The following is an 18,560-nucleotide window of genomic DNA, read 5'->3' on the forward strand; positions in this document are numbered from 1 at the left end:
AAATGTATGGTCATACTATCACAGGGCATGGATCACAAGCCTAATCATGACATTGAATTGGTTCATCTACCCCTTATACACACACCCCAAGGTGATTTTATACTTTTCTAGTACCACATTTTATGCAATTTCTCACTTATGAAACAGTGGGCACTCAACTTTAAACCTCAGATTTCTGATGTTCACCTTGTAGCCAAATGCTCCAACATCCTATTTTACTGGTCAAAGAAAAGTCTCTTGCAATGCTGCATTGCACATCAGAAAATAAAGTGTTTTGTGCTTTGTATGGAACTGTTATGAACTCCCTTCACTGCAACTTTCGGGGCTCAAACTCAGATCAGAAGCCTTTCCTTCCTGAGCCAGCTCACCTTTTTCATCTTTAAGACATGGCCTTTCAATGTAGGCCAAGCTAACCATCAACTTCTGACTCCCAAATGCTGGGGTAGGCAGTCATCAGGCTGTGTAGCATGTACGTACAAACACCAGTGTGCACCCAGTGCCAAGCCAGCCAAAAGTGCATTAGAATCCTCTGGAACTGGAATTACAGGTGACTGACATGTCATGTTGGTGCTGGAACCAGAACCCCAAATGCTGCTTGGTCCTCGAAGAACAAGTGCTGCTAAACAGATTAGTAGCCTCCTCTTCTGACTAAGTACTATGTAGCCCTGGTTGTTCCTGAAACAGTCCAAGACAGCCTCAAACTCATCTCACCTCCTCTGCTTCCTGAGTTCTGTAACTAAATGCACACAGCACACATCCAGATTGTTTTATGGGTGGGTGTTTTACCTGAATGGATGAGCAATGTGTACAGCGCCTTTGGAGGACAGAAGGGCATCAGATCCCCTGGAACCTAGTGTTAACAGATGGTTGTGAGATGCCATGTGAGTGCTGGGAAACAAACTAGGTCCTCTGGGAGAGCAGTCTGTGCTCTTATCTGTGGAGTAACCTCTTCAACCACCCTCCCCCACATAATTCTTAAGGGTATTTATTCCTCAGGGGGAAAGAACTTTTAAAGTATTGTAAGAATGCACAGGACAATCAACAAATCCTTTTTAGAGTAAGATACAGGCTGTTGGACTGTGATAGGACACACACAAGAGGCAGAGGCAAGTGGATCTCTTGCGTTCAGGGCAAGGCTCGTCTACAAAGCAAGTTTCAGGACAGCCAGAGCTGTTATACAGATCTTGAAGACCCCCTCCCAACACACCCAAAAAGCAAGCCAACATACTTGTAATTTTCATTATTTGTAAAGGCCAAAGAACCAAAACCTACATTCCAGTATGCACTGGAATTTTAGATCAGAGGCTGAAAAGAAACCACATATGTGCATGCATGCCCCAGGTTGTGTTAAGTCCATCAAGACATTGTAAAAGCCAGTTCTCTATTCCGACCTTTACATGAGATCCATGTTGAGATTATTCAGGAATAACACACTAAGCCTACTTCCACCCTCCAGCGCCAGGATTCAACTGTGCTCAATACTAGTGTTTAAAAGCAGGTCATTACTTCTTATGCTGCTTTCTACCTTCAGAAACAATTTTACTAGGGTATTTAATATGCTTGGCTACTTACACACACCACTTGCTCAGGAAAAACACCAAGATGCAGTGTAAAACTGGGTAAATATGTCATAGGCAGAGCACAGCTGAGATACTCCAACATTTAAGTCCAAGTAACAGACATCACAAACTGACCACAGGATAAAAAATAAACCCGGGCTGGAGAGATGGCTTAGTGGCTAAGAGCACTGGCCAAGTTCAATTCCCAGCAACCACATGGTGGCTCACAGCCATCTATAATAACTGGTGCACTCTTCTGGCCTGCAGGCACACATGGAAGGAATGTCAGTTGTGGCGCATGCCTTAATCCCAGCACTGAAAAGGCAGAGGCAGGCGGATCTCTGTGAGCTTGAGGCTTGATCTACAGAGCAACTTCCAGGACAAGCACCAGAGCTACAGATAAACCCTGTCTCAAAAAACCTGGGGTGGGGGGCAGGCAGTGCAGCACACACCAAAAAAACCAGTGTGAAGAATCACATGGCAAGGAGAGGGTACCAATTAACTACTAAATGGGAAAAATACCAATTATGTATCAGAGAGCAGGGGTAGGAAGGTGCTTATGGTTGACCTTAAACTACATACCGCTAGCTTGCGTTTATTATTATAAAGGAACTAAATCAAATGATCCTGGGGGTGGGGATGGGAGATCATATCAGAAGCCCAGAAAAAATTTAAAAAATGCTAAAAGCTGTGAGGTCCAGACCAATTTTGAGTAAACACAGACCTAAGAGCAAATCAAGAGAATTTTCTTTTTGCAAATATGGAAGTCAAAACACAACTCAGGAGTCAGTTCTCTTTCCATCTTTACATAGATCCTGGAACCAAAGTCAGGTCACCAAACTTATGTGGCAACTGCCTTTTCCCATGAGACCAGACCATTTAGCAGATCCAGAAAATTTTCTACAGTTAGTTCTGCAAGTGAACAAAGCACCAGAACCACTGTGTTCTGTCACCAGCTTCTCCTTACTGAAGACATTACTTAGCACAGAAAGAAAAGTCCAAACTGTCATCTTTCAGTCCTCCACATTCCCCTCTTTAATATGGTATTTTGTTCTATATACATCGATGAAAATTTAAAACAAACAAAAGGAACTTTAGTCAAACTCCCCTTCCTCCTCCAGCTTTATTGGAATAGTTTAAAATTACATCTTCTATTTTCTAAGACTTCAGTTGATTTTTCCATTCGACTTTTAAAAACTGATTACAGCAAATGAAACAGTTTTCTAAGTGATATAGTATACAAAAATAACATCTTGATTTCTGTGAAAATGCATTTCTCTGCAATTCCTGAATAGCTCCAAATTATGCTAACTCTGAGCGATGTTTACTCTGGGTTTTAGATTTAGTCTTTGAAAAAATGTGTTCTACACCTTTGCCATCACCATCTGTATGGGATGAAGCTGCTCCTGTGTTGTTGGGCTTTTATCCCGATCTCCCTGGCATAGCCATCAACACGTTGTCTTCTTCAGTTTACTCCCACTCAAATGTATGTTCTACGAGGGCCTGATACAGATGTTACTGATGTTATTTAATAGCTACTGAGGTCAGACATTCCAAGGCCATCATTATACTAAAAATTAATGTTATTTATGGAAGTTCAGATGCTTCCAGAATTGTTTTACCTCCTACATGGGAACACACTCAAACCCAGAAGGGCTTACTGGTCTGACTTAACTCTTCCCATTCATTAATCCCTATTCACCAGTGGCACGGAAAGGGGGTTCTTTAACAAAGCATTATACATAACACCTCTACCAAACTAAACATAAACTTTTTTTTTGTAGTTAAATGCAGAAATTCGGTTTTTTTTTCCACCCCTTTCCTCCTTTTACACTGCAAGTTAAAGCTCACTGGCCTGGGAACAGCCTCTATCTGCCAACCTTTGGCCAGTGAAGAGGATTCAGAGAAAATAATACAACCATCAATCAGAAAAAGGAGGGGCGACAAAGGAAAATAATTAGGCTGTAGCCTCAATTGTGCATTCCCGTGCAAGATGCCCTGACTCGCCACAGCGGTAACAGTTGACTTCACTTGTCTTGCTGCAATTGATGGCTACATGACCAGTTTCACCACACCTANCTCCCCTTCCTCCTCCAGCTTTATTGGAATAGTTTAAAATTACATCTTCTATTTTCTAAGACTTCAGTTGCTTTTTCCATTCGACTTTTAAAAACTGATTACAGCAAATGAAACAGTTTTCTAAGTGATATAGTATACAAAAATAACATCTTGATTTCTGTGAAAATGCATTTCTCTGCAATTCCTGAATAGCTCCAAATTATGCTAACTCTGAGCGATGTTTACTCTGGGTTTTAGATTTAGTCTTTGAAAAAATGTGTTCTACACCTTTGCCATCACCATCTGTATGGGATGAAGCTGCTCCTGTGTTGTTGGGCTTTTATCCCGATCTCCCTGGCATAGCCATCAACACGTTGTCTTCTTCAGTTTACTCCCACTCAATTGTATGTTCTACGAGGGCCTGATACAGATGTTACTGATGTTATTTAATAGCTACTGAGGTCAGACATTCCAAGGCCATCATTATACTAAAAATTAATGTTATTTATGGAAGTTCAGATGCTTCCAGAATTGTTTTACCTCCTACATGGGAACACACTCAAACCCAGAAGGGCTTACTGGTCTGACTTAACTCTTCCCATTCATTAATCCCTATTCACCAGTGGCACGGAAAGGGGGTTCTTTAACAAAGCATTATACATAACACCTCTACCAAACTAAACATAAACTTTTTTTTGTAGTTAAATGCAGAAATTCGGGTTTTTTTTTCCACCCCTTTCCTCCTTTTACACTGCAAGTTAAAGCTCACTGGCCTGGGAACAGCCTCTATCTGCCAACCTTTGGCCAGTGAAGAGGATTCAGAGAAAATAATACAACCATCAATCAGAAAAAGGAGGGGCGACAAAGGAAAATAATTAGGCTGTAGCCTCAATTGTGCATTCCCGTGCAAGATGCCCTGACTCGCCACAGCGGTAACAGTTGACTTCACTTGTCTTGCTGCAATTGATGGCTACATGACCAGTTTCACCACACCTATAGCACTTCACCTTGGTGCAGTCTTTTTGAATATGTCCAAATTCACCACAAGAGTAGCACTTCTGCTCATCCGCGTGGTCACAGTCACGGGCCAGATGGCCTGGCTTGCCACAGTTGTAGCAGCATTGCTCTCGCTCTCTCTTGGGCTCCTTGCAGTCCTTGGCAATGTGGCCACCTCTACCGCAGTTATAGCAGGCTTCAACAATAAGGAAAAGAAGCAGACCAAGACTATAAAACCTTTACAAAGTAAAGCTAGGCTTTAAATCACATGCTACAAACCCTCTAAACTAGAAACATAACAAAGCCATGTGTAGGTACACACCTCTCCCAAGAGTATGAAGTGTTAAATACTTACCATCCTCCTGAAGATCACAATCCTTGGCAAGATGACCAGACTCACCACAGCGGTAACAGATATCAGGAAGAGATGAGGAAACAAACTGGAACCCTATTTTGAGCAAAAATAAAAAGATTTGGGATAATCAGGCCAGTCTTGTTATTAATGAATTCTGCAGCACCTCAAATTTTTTATTCGACAAAAATACCTCTATCCGAGGTAAAACCACCTCTGCCACGGCTTCTCATTCCACGACCCCGACCTCCACCAGTAGGGAACTCCCTGGCCCAGTGGCCAGATCGTCCACACTTGAAGCATTCGTTGCTGCTCATAGCTGCAGTTAGAGCTCTGGAATAATAAAAATAACATTAATCACTTGGAATTACTTTATAGTGGTTAGAATAACACCCATCTGTTTACTCTTGATTTATTTACCCAATACCATATGCAAATGAAAAATCCTAAAATTGTATGTTACAATAATGAGGCATATGGATTAACATAAGCTTGTGTTAATAATCCCAGTAATACCCTAACATTCCAGGTCCAGGTCCATTTTTTTACCTGAGTGTTTTGCCAGCATGAATGTTGTGTGCCTAGTGCCCAAGGACGCTTAATCTCAAAAAGAAAAACAAGCTTACTTTCGTCAAGAAATACTAATTTAAAATTCAAGCTAAGAACAGTGGCCGAGAATCCTGAGCTCTAGGCCAGCCTCAGATAGACACACACAACACATACACTCAGATCCTTTCCCAAAAACTTGAAACCAAAGTCAATCCACAGCCAATGAACTCAGCAGTCTTAGATAGTGTGCACACAAATTGTCTTCTCAATTTGGCCAGGCAACTCAAAAAGTATGTCATATGCACACACATATTTAGTTATACCTTTATAGAGATTTTATCTACTACTCATAAAAACTCAACACAGCTGAGAATCATGACTTTCATACCTATTAGGTTTCTCTGCACTCCCCTCTCACTTGTCCCATTCTTTTCTACCTTCTTTTTAAAGGTTTATTTATTTTTGTTTTATGCCCATTGGTGTTTTATCATGGGTGTCAGGTCTCCCAGAGCATAATTACTGTTATGAGCTGCCATGTGGGTGCTGGGAATTGAACCTGGGTACTCTGGAAGAACAGTTAGTGCTCCTAACCAATGAACCATCTCTACAGTCCCCTGATTTAAAAAAAAAAAAGATTTTATTTATTATGTATACAACATTCCGCCTCTATGCATATCTGCACGCCAGAAAGAGGGCACCAGATCTCATTACAAATGGTTGTGAGCCACCATGTGGTTGCTGGGAATTGAACTCAGGACCTCTGGAAGAGCAGCCAGTCTCAACACGGAGCCATCTCTCCAGCCCCAGTCCCCTAACTTTTAAAGCATTATTTCAATGCTAACTTTATAAAAAAATCTGAACACCTCTCCTAAATTGGAATTTGTATTAAAATCCAGGGTACTCTATTAAGAGCTACCAGATCACACTAACACAATGCTTTTATCATATTCCTAAAGAGCTGAGGCCAAGTAATTCACCTTTGAATCACCACAGCATACCATATAGTGATCTTTTAAATGGCGGTTATATAGCATGGCTTTTAGGAACAGCAGGAAAACCTTAAGTACTTTTTGCTTTGTGCAACTATTTCTCATATAGACCCAATCCAATCTAATCAAATAACAACAGTAAAGCACTAAATAAGTTTGTTATCATAAGTTACTACACTAGTAATTTACTACAATGGTACTTTTCAATTATATACTCATTAAAGGTTCAATATTACTCCAAGTCAAATCACAGGTATGATTTTATACAAGCAGATTTTTAGGAGCTAAGGCTTTTGCTTCCAATAGGGATCAAGGCTCACTCTATAAGGGCATTTCCAATTAAAAACAAAGACACAATAAATAAATAAATAAATAAATAAATAGCCTAACTTCAGGCTGGCAAGATGGCTCAGCAGTTACAAGCACTTGATGTCACGGAAAGACTGGAGTTCTGTTCCCAGCACTGACAGAGATCCAGTACCAGAATACTGGGCACCCTCTTCTGGCCTCCACTTGCACTGGGTATGCACATGGCACACTCATGCTAGCATAGAGTGAACCAAGCAAGTTCTAGGTGGAAAAAGTTATTATCTAACAACCCTGAAGTCGTGAGAAATTTCCACAAGGGATAACTAAACAAGTCAGCAGTCAGGCCTCTATCTTGCTTTAACTTGCCACAGAAGTTCTTTTCTAAGAACTCAGACCTCTCAAAGTGCTACACAAAATGTCAATATGAAATAAAAATACTGCCGGGTGGTGGTGGTGCACGCCTTTAATCCCAGGCAGAGGCAGGTGGATCTCTGTGAGTTCGAGACCAGCCTGGTCTACAGAGCTAGTTTCAGGAGGCTCCAAAGCCACAGAGAAACCCTGTCTCGAAACCCCCCCCCAAAAAAAGAAATAAAAATACTGGCTAAGATTGTAGTATAGCACTTGCCTAGCATTCTTTCTTGAAGCCCTGGGTCCTATCTTCAGGACTACACACACAGATTTATAAAAACCTTTTAAAAAGGGAAAGAGGCCGGGCAGAGGTGGTGCCCTCCTTTAATGAGAGGCAGGGGGATCTCTATGAGTTTGAGGCCAGCCTGGTCTACAAGAGCTAGTTCCAGGACAGGCTCTAGAACTACAGCAAAACCCTGTCCTGAAAGAGAGAGAGAGAACAAGCCAGGAGGTGGCGGCACCCGCCTTTAATCCTAGCACCGCCTTTAATCCTAGCACTCGGGAGGCAATGAGTTTGAGGCCAGTCTGATCTACAGAGCGAGTTCAAGGACAGGCTCCAAAGCTACAGAGAAACCATGTCTTGAAAAATCAGAGAGCAAGCAAGCAGAATTAACAGGCAGTGGCAGGATGGTCTTAGATGTTTAGAACAATCCAGAAGTTACATGGTGAGACTAGATCCCAACAAAAACCAACCCAGGGCTGGAGAGATGGCTTAGAAGTTAAGAGCCCAGACTGTTTTTCCAGAGGTCCCGAGTTCAATTCCCAGCAACCACATACATTGTGGCTCACAACCATCTGTAATGAGATCTGGTGTCCTCTTCTGGCATCCAGACACACATGCAGGCAGAACAATGTATACATAATAAATATCCTTGAGGTCCTGGAGTTCAATTCCAAGCAACCACACTGTGGCTAATAACCATCTGCAATGAGATCTGGCGCCCTCTTCTGGCCTGCAGGCATACATGCAGGCAGAATACTCTACGTAATAAATCTTAAAAAAAAATAAAAACTAGAATTATAGAAAAATAAAGCCAGGAATGGTGGTACTGGCTTGCAATCTCAGTAGGGAGGAAGAGGCGGGAGGATCAGCTCAAGGCCAGCCTTGGCTACAAGAAACACTGCCTAAAAAAGGGGGAAGAGGTGGGGGGGGGGCAGATGCATTATATACATGGGCTGGAGATTATTCAGTGGTTAAGCTTAGTTATTGCTCTAGCAGAGGGTCTGATACTTGCTGTCCTCTAGACAACTCTGCATTCACATGGTACTCATGAACACACACACACACACACACACACACAAATGTATGGGGGGGCAGGGCAGGACACATCCTGCAGTCAGAAGACCACTTCAATGTCATTTCTCTCAACCTTCACATGGATTCCAGGAATCAAACTCAGGTATCTGGTTTGTGCCATAAATACCTTTACCTGCTGAGCTCATTTTTGTGCCACTCTATGCCTCAATTCTAAGTACCACAGTGTCATGGCACAAACTACAGCTAAAGATATGGTAAGTCTTGCCACTCAAAAAAAGACAGTGATCCACAGTCAGATAAGGAACCCTGATTGCTCTTCCAGCTGATAAGGGAGGGGGACTTGATGGGGAGGAGGAGGGAAATGGGTGGCAGGGAGGAGGCAGAAATCTTTAATTAATAAATAAAAAATAATAAAAAAAAAAACAAGTTTGGAAAAGATTGACTTAAAAGGCCAGTATAAAACTAAGAGGCTTGATTGTTCAACAGATGTTGAACCTACCCAGGTTTTACAGATTAACAGACTTTATAGCTATTTGTTTTTATTTTCAATAATACATTTTTATATCAAAACCAGCAAACTAAACCGGGCGGTGGTGGAGCATGCCTTGAATCCCAGCACTTGGGAGGCAGAGAGGTAGGCAGATCTCTGTGAGTTTGAGGCCAGCCTGGGCTACAAGAGCTAGTTCCAGAAAAGGCTCCAAAGCACCACAGAGAAACCGTCTCGAAAAACCAAAAAAGAAAAAAGCCACCCAGCAAATGCACTTTTTAACTGTATACACAGTCAAAGCTAACAGGAATTCTAATAAAACAATCTCCAGGCTGAAGATGTAGCTCAGTGGTAGAGTGCCAACCTTTACACAGGAAAAAAAATTATCCTAACTACCTCTCAGAAAATGCATTCATATTATGTAACAAGAATACTGAGAAAATGGCACTCATCAAGAATGGTGTGTATTGAGCTATCTTTACTATTTCATCTGGCTTTCCTGGCACAATGGTTTACATTCACTTATATGCTTTAGATCAATTTTTCCCAAGCATGGGGTTATCCCTGCCTTATCAGGGCTACTATACTGAGAGGGCATATTCAGTTCTTGCTCTCTGAATATGCTCACTTAGTATTATGCTCCAGTAAATTGGCTTGGCACCACATACCACACACTCTGTTGTTGTAATAAAGTAGATATAATAAAAGGAAACAAGATACAATCTTGTGTTACCTGATTCTGGACACCATGATGACAATTCACTACCTGACCTCAGTTAATTACATCCACTCCTGCCTGTCCTGGCTACCCGTACAAAGTCTTGATTAATAGTATGTCACCCATAAATATTATCTATTATGTTAACCACTCTCCAAGTTATGTATCCTTGCTCCCCTTTAATAAGGCAACAGGGTGGCCAGGCATGGTGACACAAGCCTAATCCCAGCACTTGGGACGCTGAGGCAGGCATTATCTGAGTTGGATGCCAGCCTGGTTTACAGTGAGTTCCAGGACAGCGAGGGATACACAGAGAACCAGTCTCATTAAAACTAAACAACCAAAGACAAAAAATAAAAATAAAAAATTAGAGAACAAGTGACTTACTTAAGTCATAAGGTAGACTCTAGTACTAACAAGATGTCAGTCAGCCTCTAAGTCTCTGCAGAATTAAGGCAAGTGATAAAGTGGTGAAAAGCATGCACATACATGCTTCTTATGTTATCTGAATTCCAATGCACAACAAAGTTTTCACTCTTTTAGAATAAAAACTGAAGTTTAGAATGTTATGACTCCTTTAATCAGAGCATTTGGGAGGCCAATCTCTTTGAGTTTGAGGCCAGCCTGATGATGTACAAGAGCTAGTTCCAGGACAGGCTTCAAAACTATACAGAGAAACCCTGTCTCGAAAAACAAACAAACAAAACCAAAAGACTCCAAATAGTCATTTGAAATTTATTCACAAGAGATGTCTTGATTCTTAAGACAAAATCTTTTTTTCTCCTTAAACCTGAGTGTCAACACAAACACTAGCAACTTAATTTCACTAATAAACTCATTTCTAACTATGGAGTCAACTCCAGATTATTGTAATTTTTGTATTTCTTCCATTCCCCACCCCTTATGGCAATAGGGTCTCAGGCAGCCTTTGCTGGTCTGTAATTTATTAGATATAGGAGGCTGTCCTCAAATTGAGAGACAGGCTTCAGCCTCCCCGAGTTCAAGGAGTAAAGGAGTATTCCATCACTCCTGGATTTCCCTGCCCTTTAAGACAACTTTACTGTTGCCTAGGCAGGCCTCAAACTTATTTACAATCCTGTATCACCACGCCTGGCTTGTATTTCTAATATACAGAACCCTATTTGTAATCTACATAGAGGCCTAAGTTCACTTCATTATCCCATGTATTTAACAACCTGAAATCAGACACTGCCAGAATAAGAGCCCTTATTAAGTGAGGCAGTATGGAAAAGAGCATTCTCCACATAGCTGGCCACGAGGCCTCAGTATTAGTCTTCTGGCTCTCAACTTACTGTTAGGAGGCTATGAAGAGAAAGGCAAACTCTTGCTGTATTTACTTCATGGAGCATTCCAGCAGTGACTTATTTACTAAATTTTTATCAGGTTCTAAAAGTCCAAAAGAATCCCATAAATAATTACAAAATTTTTAATACTTTAAAAGTATTTTACCCATTTGCAGTTGTTCAATTGCCAGAATATAAAAAACCCTTGGTCTTCCACTCATTTGATTTAAAGTATTTTACAGATTGCACATCTGTTTAAAATAAAATAAATTACCTCTTGCTATCAGTATGAAAAGGAACAATTCAAATACAAGATTTTTTAAATATGAAGGAGGCAAGTACAAACATACAGCACTTATGTTTGGTTTTATAAACTGTTTGCCAGGAGCTGTAATTTGGGGGTAAAATTCAGCCCTTGGGATTCCAATAACCTATTCCCTTTATACAGCATACACAGAGTTCCTTGTAGACAAGGCATGCTGAGAAAAAAAAGCAGATACAACTAGGGGGTTACAGCTTGATAAGCTTGCACTTTAACCACGCTAATAATTCTTTAAAATAGTTTTTCAGAACTAAAGAATTGTTAAGAACCACAGTTCATGTATCTTTTTAAAACTCTCAACAACCTTACACTCAATATATACCAAGTGCAAACGGCTAACAAACTTGAGAAAACTTAAATCCAACGATTAAATCATTGGCGTAAATCTCTCCAAAATAGGAAATAGGGATTTTTATCTCCTAAAACTTGGAAACAAAAATGAAGCTAACTTAATTCCCTTTTACACTGATGCAGACAAGTTCAGTGTCTTGCCTGTTTTGTGTCCTCGATAATATTTCAAAAACTTGAAATCGGATTGCTGTGCGGGGTTTCCTTTCCGGGACCCCCGCCCCCACCCCAGGCCATCTGTAGTCACTTCCTCTGGAAGTGCCAGATAGTTGAGGCCACGTGCTTGACATGTGGCAACAAGCTAAAGATTTACCTATAAAATCAGCACCCAAACTCAAGTGGGGGCGATTAGACCATTCTAAAGCAGGTTTCCACGCTAGTGAAAATCTAGATTCACCTCTGCCAATTCTACTTCCGAGGCCTGCTGTAATTTATATCCGTTTAATCCGAGTAACACTGGCAACGATTTCTGCCGCCGGGATGGCCTTAGGTAGGGCTTGACAAACTGGGAACCCTTCCCACCTCCGGCCGCCCCAGCAGAGTCGGAGGATCTAAAACTTGAATCTTATCGATTCAGGAGAAAGCGGCTTGAGCACCGGCGTAGAATAAGCCGTTTATAATAAAAAAAAAAAAAAACTACAAGAAATCAAGAGGAATAAAGGTTGGCAATCTAGAGAACCGAATCCCGACTCCGGAGCCTTACAGGGGCGTGCGCGGGCTTCGTCACGGGCCGGCTCCTGAGGCCACGCAGCCGCTGGCACATGGCCCGCCAGGCCTCCACCCGGAGGTCTGCCTACGGACCTTCACGCGCCAGGGCGCCCTTCCCCGCATACCGCCTCGTTCCAGGACTTCCCGCCACACTGGCCCCGGGCGCTAGGCCCGCGCGCGACCCTCTCCGCCTCAGCCCCAAGGGCGCCGGGCCTCGTTGCCGCTTGCCTGCGGCCTGCGCGACCGTGGGCGCCGAGCGAGACCCGCCACGCACCGGTTCCCAGTTCCCGCGCCGCCGAGCGGCCAGGACGGTCGCCCGACGGCGGCGGGCCGGAAACCAAGGCCCAGGAGGCAGACAGGCCGAGCCCCGCGCCTGACGCAGCAGGGAGCAGGCCAAGGTGCGGCCGCCATCGCGCCTCGCAGCTCCGGACCCCCATTCGGTCTCGGCTGGGCCAACCCCGCGGCCTCCGCGGGGCAGTCTACATCCCCAGCCCTCACCTTCGGCGTCTGAGCTGCCCACAGCGGAGGAGACTCGGACGCAGGCCCTGGAAGACGACTCGCAAAACAGCGGCTGTTTATTTTCAGAGTCCTTGCCTGCGCCACACGCGGGTCTGCACACGGCCCCACACACGCCGCTGCGCACGGCTCTCCTCCGCCTCGCCCACGCGTCCAATCAGCGCAGGGAACGGGGCCGGCCAATCAGAAGCGCCCGCGGGGAGCGCGGGTCTAGCGCGAGGGCGGCGTGGGGCGGGGCAAGCTCCTCCTCCGCGCTCCTCGCTCCGCCTCTTCCGGCTGCCCGGCGCGTGGCTTCCCGCCTGGAGCTGGGTTCCGGAGCTCAAGGACTTGTCCGCTGCTTTCTTTAGGGCGGTTCGTCCCTCCAAGTTTGGTGGCCTTCCCCCAGCCCGCAGTGACCGCTCCTGCCAGCCGTATTCTAGGGGACTGTCCTGGGCAGTGGTCGCAGCTTGCGGGAGCCGGCGTCCCCTAAGCCGGTGGCCCCCAGGAGGCCAAGTTTCCAGAACACACACTTAAGTTTGGGGGAAGGTCGTACGTAGTAGCCTGGTCATAGAAGTGGTTGTGGCCACCATTATGGCCCATGAGAGGCGTTTGGTTTTTGTGCCTCCTGGGTATAAATCGACATCGCGCTGCTAGTGCCCTTGGCAGTCCTCCCAAATGAAAATGCCTAATGAGGGTGAAGATGATGGCAGGGTACTACTACTGAGATCAGTGTCTCAACATCCTTGTGACAAGTCTTGACTGACATCCCTAGGATTTCTGGGTGAGAGAGGAGGCCGGGAAAATCACTGGCCTGGGCTGTCCCTTTCAGGAATGACCTTAAGTTTGAATTTGGTGGTGTCTCCAATAGAGAGTCTGTGTGAAGTCAGTCAAAAGGCCTACAAACCTTTCATCTAAGTTTTCATTTTAAGTCCTGGCTTTCCTCCCCAGTACTATCATCGCACCCCCCAAAAAGTTGTTCTATGTAAACTAAAACATTCTAGAACTCTATCCAATTTCGGAATGAGTTTCTAATACAAACAAGGAAAAAAAGTGGAACATTCACAAGTCTCATGAGTTCCAAAAAGAACTAAATTTGTCTGAATATTAATACACTTATCAAGGTTAGCCCTATTGTGACTGCTGTGTCCAGAGTGGACTCTGTTCCCACGAATGACTTGCTCTTTAAACGTAAATATGGGCCCGCAGAAATGACTTAATAGTTAAGAGCACTTGCAGCCAGGCATGGTGGCACACACTTTTAATCTCTTGCACTTGGGAAATAGAGGCATTAGAATCTCTGTCAGTTCAAGTTTATCCTAATCTATACAGCAAGTTCCAGGCCAGCCAAGGCTACATGGCAAGACTCTTGGGGTGGAAATTCAGTTTAGTAGTTGAGCATTTACCTCTCTTGCGCTTGCACAAGGCTCTGGATTCCATCTCCAGCCTCACCAAACAAAACCTTCAACCATAGTGAGACCTTATCTCAAAAACAAAACAAAGTCAGGAGGTGGTGGTACAGACCTTAATCCGAGCACTCTGTAGGCAGAGGAGATTGCGAATTTGTGAGTTCCAGGCCAGCCTGGTCTGCTAATCTACAGAGTGAGTTCCTGGACAGCCCTACAGCCCTGGCTACACAGAGAAACCCTGTCTTGGAAAATAAAAAATAAAAGCACTACCAAAAAAAAAAAAAAGAGAAAAGAAAAAAAAAATCCACATGCTGCTCTTGCAGAGGCCCAGAATTTAGTTCATACCGCTAACTACTGACTACCATTAACTCCAATCCCAGAGGAGCTAATACCCTCTGTCTTAGAAGGTGCACATAAATACACTCAGCCACATAGATCTTTGTTGTTTTTGTTGGAGCCCTGGTTGTCCTGGAACTCGCTATGTAGGCCAGGCTGGCCTCGAACTCACTGAGATCCACCTGCATCTACCTTCAGAGTTCTGGGATTATAAACTTGCACCACCATGCCCGGCTTCATAAATCTTTTTTTTTTTTAAGCTGAATGCAGAAATCTATGGAAGTTGAATGCCAGGCTGGGGATATGGCCTCAGTAGTAGAGTGGCTGATATGTGTGAGATCCTGGTTTCCAATACCCAGTACCAAAGAGACAGCTCAGCTGGAAAGAACACTGGCTGGTCTTCCAGAGGACCCACACTCAACTCCCAGCACCCACATGGCATGCCATAACCATCTATAACTCCAGTTCCAAAGGATCCAAAACTTTCTTTTTGCCTCCACAGACACTGTACCGATGTGTTACACAGACATGAATGTAACCAAAACATCCATACACACAAAATAAAAATAAATCTAAAAAAAAGTAAAAGGTAAAACAAGAATGAAGACCCCTTCCAGTCCCCTTCATTCTTTTGATGGATATGTATACTTGAGCTACTGTTTTTGTTTGTTTTGTTTTTATTTATTCATTTTTTTCTTTGCTTTTTTTGAGACAGGGTTTCTCTGTGTAGGCCTAGCTTTGCTGGAACGCGTCTCTGTAGTCCAGGCTGGTCTTGAACTTAGAGATTTGCCTTCCGCTGCCTCCCAAGTGCTGAGATTAAAGGCATGCACCACTCCAGGCATGAACTACCATTTTTGCTTAGAATACCATCTCAGTTACCTTTTCAGTTCTGAGGCTATGAATGATCGAGAGACATGAAACCTAGATTCAAATCAACACTACTCATCATTGCAAAGCATTTAGCAGTTCATGTTTAATTCAGTGTTAATAAAAAAGGTGACAATTATCAACACATGAATGCATGATCTTAAGAACCAGTGCTATTTTTAAACTTTTAAACAAAAATGATGAAGCATAAAAATGTTTTCATAGTCAGCATCAAAAGATCACATTTCCAGCCATGTTGATTAAATCCTTAGCAATTGATCAAGCTGTAATATCAGACTGTAATATCAGACTTCCCAGTAGTAAAGTGGCAGGCTTTATTTCGACCTTTTCTTTCCTATCTTTGTGTCTTCTTGTTTGTTTGAGACCAGGTCTCCAAGCACAGGATGGTTTCAAACTCCCTAGATAGCCAAAGATGACTGAACTCTTGATCCTCCTGCCTCCATTGCCCAAGTGCTGGGATGACAGGCACACAGCACCGCATCCAGCCTTGAGATAAAGCAATTGCAGACAAGCATCACCTTCTTAAGGTCAAGCAGTGATCATGTATAATTCAAGGCTATATTCCCAAGTCCAGACTGGGAGCATCTCCTTCTCTAGGATATGAGAACCATAACTGTTTTTGCTTTTGAAACAGTGTCTCATTATGTAGTCTTGGCTAGCCTCAAATTCACAAAGATCTGCTTACCTTTGCCCCTTTTTTTCTGATATTAAAAGTATGCAACACTGTATCAAGATAAATTATAACTATGGCTTTTTTTTAAAATTTACCATTCTAAATACAATCACACATAGAATGTTTGATCTTATTCTTAGGTCCAGAGATGGAATGTTCCTTATAAAAAAAACTGGTGCCGGGAGATGGTGGAGCACGCCTTTAATCCCAGCACTCGGGAGGCAGAGGTAGGAGGATCTCTGTGAGTTCGAGACCAGCCTGGTCTACAGAGCTAGTTCCAGGACAGGCTCCAAAGCCACAAAGAAACCCTGTCTCGAAAATCCAAAAAAAAAAAAAACAAAAAAAAAACAAAAAAACAAAACTGGTTTCAGCTGGGTGTGGCAGTGTGACAGGTGATGACTCTACCCTTGCCATCCAACTTTCTGTAATTCTCACTATTTATGACTCCAGACTGGCCGTGAGGCATTAGGATATTGGCAAATAGAATAATGGAAATGTAATGGAAGCTAACTTGTATTTCCTGAATAGGACCACCTGTTTCACTCAAAATGTTTAAAAATAAGGAAGAAAAAAACAAACCCAGCTTTGTCAAAGCTAAGCCGTAGATCACCAAGACAGTTCAGCAAGTAACAGTATTTGCTGCCTGCCTTGATCTCTGGAGACCACACATTAGAAGGAAAGAATGAACTCCGAACATATCCTCTGGCCTCCACTCATGTGTGATAGAGTATCCCAAACATGCACAAGTATATTCATACAAAAATATATAAATAAAATGTAATTAAAACGTTAAGCTGTCGGTACTGGAAGAAAGGGACTCCTGCCACAAGTCTCTGGCCTTGGGAATGTGTTTTACCTTCTCCTCCTTCCCTGTTCATATTAGTCAGACCTTGTGCCCAGTGTTAGGCGGGTAACAAAGGTAATTAGTTATCATCTAGACCTTGCTCTTGAAGACCTGGCATATTAACAAGGGCCATAAGAAAGTACTGAGTGTTTGAGAGACCCTAACCCTAACCCTAACCCTAACCCCTAACCCTAACCCTAACCCTAACCCTAACCCTAACCCTAACCCTGACCCGCTGAAACGCTATGACTCAGCAGGGGTGAGCTCTTAAACTGGGTCACAGTTAACAGCTGTACTTGCCAACTCTTCGTTTCTACTCCAGTGCCCACCTGCATGGCACAAGCCTCATATTCTGCTTTCAAACTGAGCTGATACACAGGAATTCCTCCTTTGCTTTCTGAGAAACTGCTTGGACTTTACTTGGAAAGTCTGTGGCTGAGGATGAGGAGAATAAATTGAGGTTTCCATCTCCAAAGCAGAGACACAGGGGCTAAACTAAAACCTGGAAAAGAAGTCAGAGCTGGGCGTGGTAGAGCACACCTGTGCTCCCACAGTCCAGAAACCAAGGACAGAAGAGTACCAAGAATTCAAGGCCAGCCAGACCTTCAGGAGGAGTTCCAAGTAGGTCAACAAGGTGAGAACCTGTCTCAGAAAAACAGAACACAGAGCTAGAGAGGCAACGGGAGGATTACGGGTGTGCACTGCTCTTGCAGAGGACAAGTCCAGTTACCAGATCACAGCTGCTGGACTCCAGCAGCCAGGGATCCCAGGCCCTTCTCAAGTGCAGACTCGCATACACATACTTCCCATGAAGATACATGCACGTAATTCATTTTTAAAAATCTCCAAAATTCATAGAGCTCTGCCTCTTCCTCCGTCAGTCCTGGCAAAGGTGTAGCCCAGGCAGGTCTTGAACTCAGGATCCTCTCACCTCCATCTCTTCAGGTCAACCTGCCAGCGTGAGTCACCATTACCAGTTGTTTAAGGTTTTGATATAAGTTGTTTTAGATTCAGGATCTCACTATGTAACACTGGCTAGCCTGGAACTCACTGTGTAGACCAGACTGGTTTAGAACCTATCCCAGCTTCCTAGTCCTGGGAGGCACATGCTCTCACACCCAGCCCATTTAATTGTTTGTTTGTTTCTTTTTTCTTTTTTTCCCCAAGACAGAGTACCTCTGCGTGGCCTTGGCTCTCCTGGAACTCTCTGCTGTAGACCAGGGTGGCCTTGAACTCACAGAGATCTACCTGTGGTGAACACTTGGCCCTCTTTTGTTTTTAAGACAAAGTTTCCTATAGCCTATGGTGGACTCAAACTTGCTACAGAGCCAAGATGAGCTAGGACACCCGATCCTCCAGTCTCTACATCCCCAGTTACTGGGATCACAGATATGCACCACATGCCCAGTTGTGCCAGGCATTTAAAAAACTTTTTCATAAATTCTCACAAAACTGCCGGGCTGTGGTGGTGCACGCCTTTAATCCCAGCAATGGGGGGGGGGGAGCAGAGGCAGGTGGATCTCTATGAGTTCAAGGCCAGCCTGGCCTACAGA

At 43.6% G+C, this 18,560-nt stretch overlaps 1 protein-coding gene across 4 annotated transcripts; it reads right to left on the minus strand.

The window, feature by feature from the left end:
* Positions 1 to 3,639: 3,639 nt before the first annotated feature.
* Cnbp (CCHC-type zinc finger nucleic acid binding protein) lies at positions 3,640 to 13,030 on the minus strand. 4 transcript variants are annotated; one of them, XM_050165445.1, is made up of 4 exons: positions 12,864 to 13,030; positions 5,180 to 5,298; positions 4,969 to 5,061; positions 3,640 to 4,809 (listed from the first exon to the last, which is right to left on the minus strand). In XM_050165445.1, the coding sequence occupies exons 2-4, from the start codon at positions 5,280 to 5,282 to the stop codon at positions 4,493 to 4,495; spliced, it is 513 nt and encodes a 170-aa protein (XP_050021402.1). In that variant the 5' UTR covers positions 5,283 to 5,298; positions 12,864 to 13,030; the 3' UTR covers positions 3,640 to 4,492. The 4 variants fall into 4 exon arrangements, with proteins under 4 accessions (XP_050021402.1, XP_050021401.1, XP_050021400.1 ...); XM_050165444.1 differs by having other exon boundaries at positions 3,640 to 4,812; XM_050165443.1 differs by having other exon boundaries at positions 5,159 to 5,298.
* Between the last annotated feature and the right edge of the window lie 5,530 nt (positions 13,031 to 18,560).

Source organism: Alexandromys fortis, unplaced genomic scaffold (genome assembly GCF_014885135.2).
Source record: "Alexandromys fortis isolate MF-2015 unplaced genomic scaffold, M_Fortis_MF-2015_v1.1 scaffold_158, whole genome shotgun sequence".
Classification (NCBI taxonomy): Eukaryota; Metazoa; Chordata; class Mammalia; order Rodentia; family Cricetidae; genus Alexandromys; species Alexandromys fortis.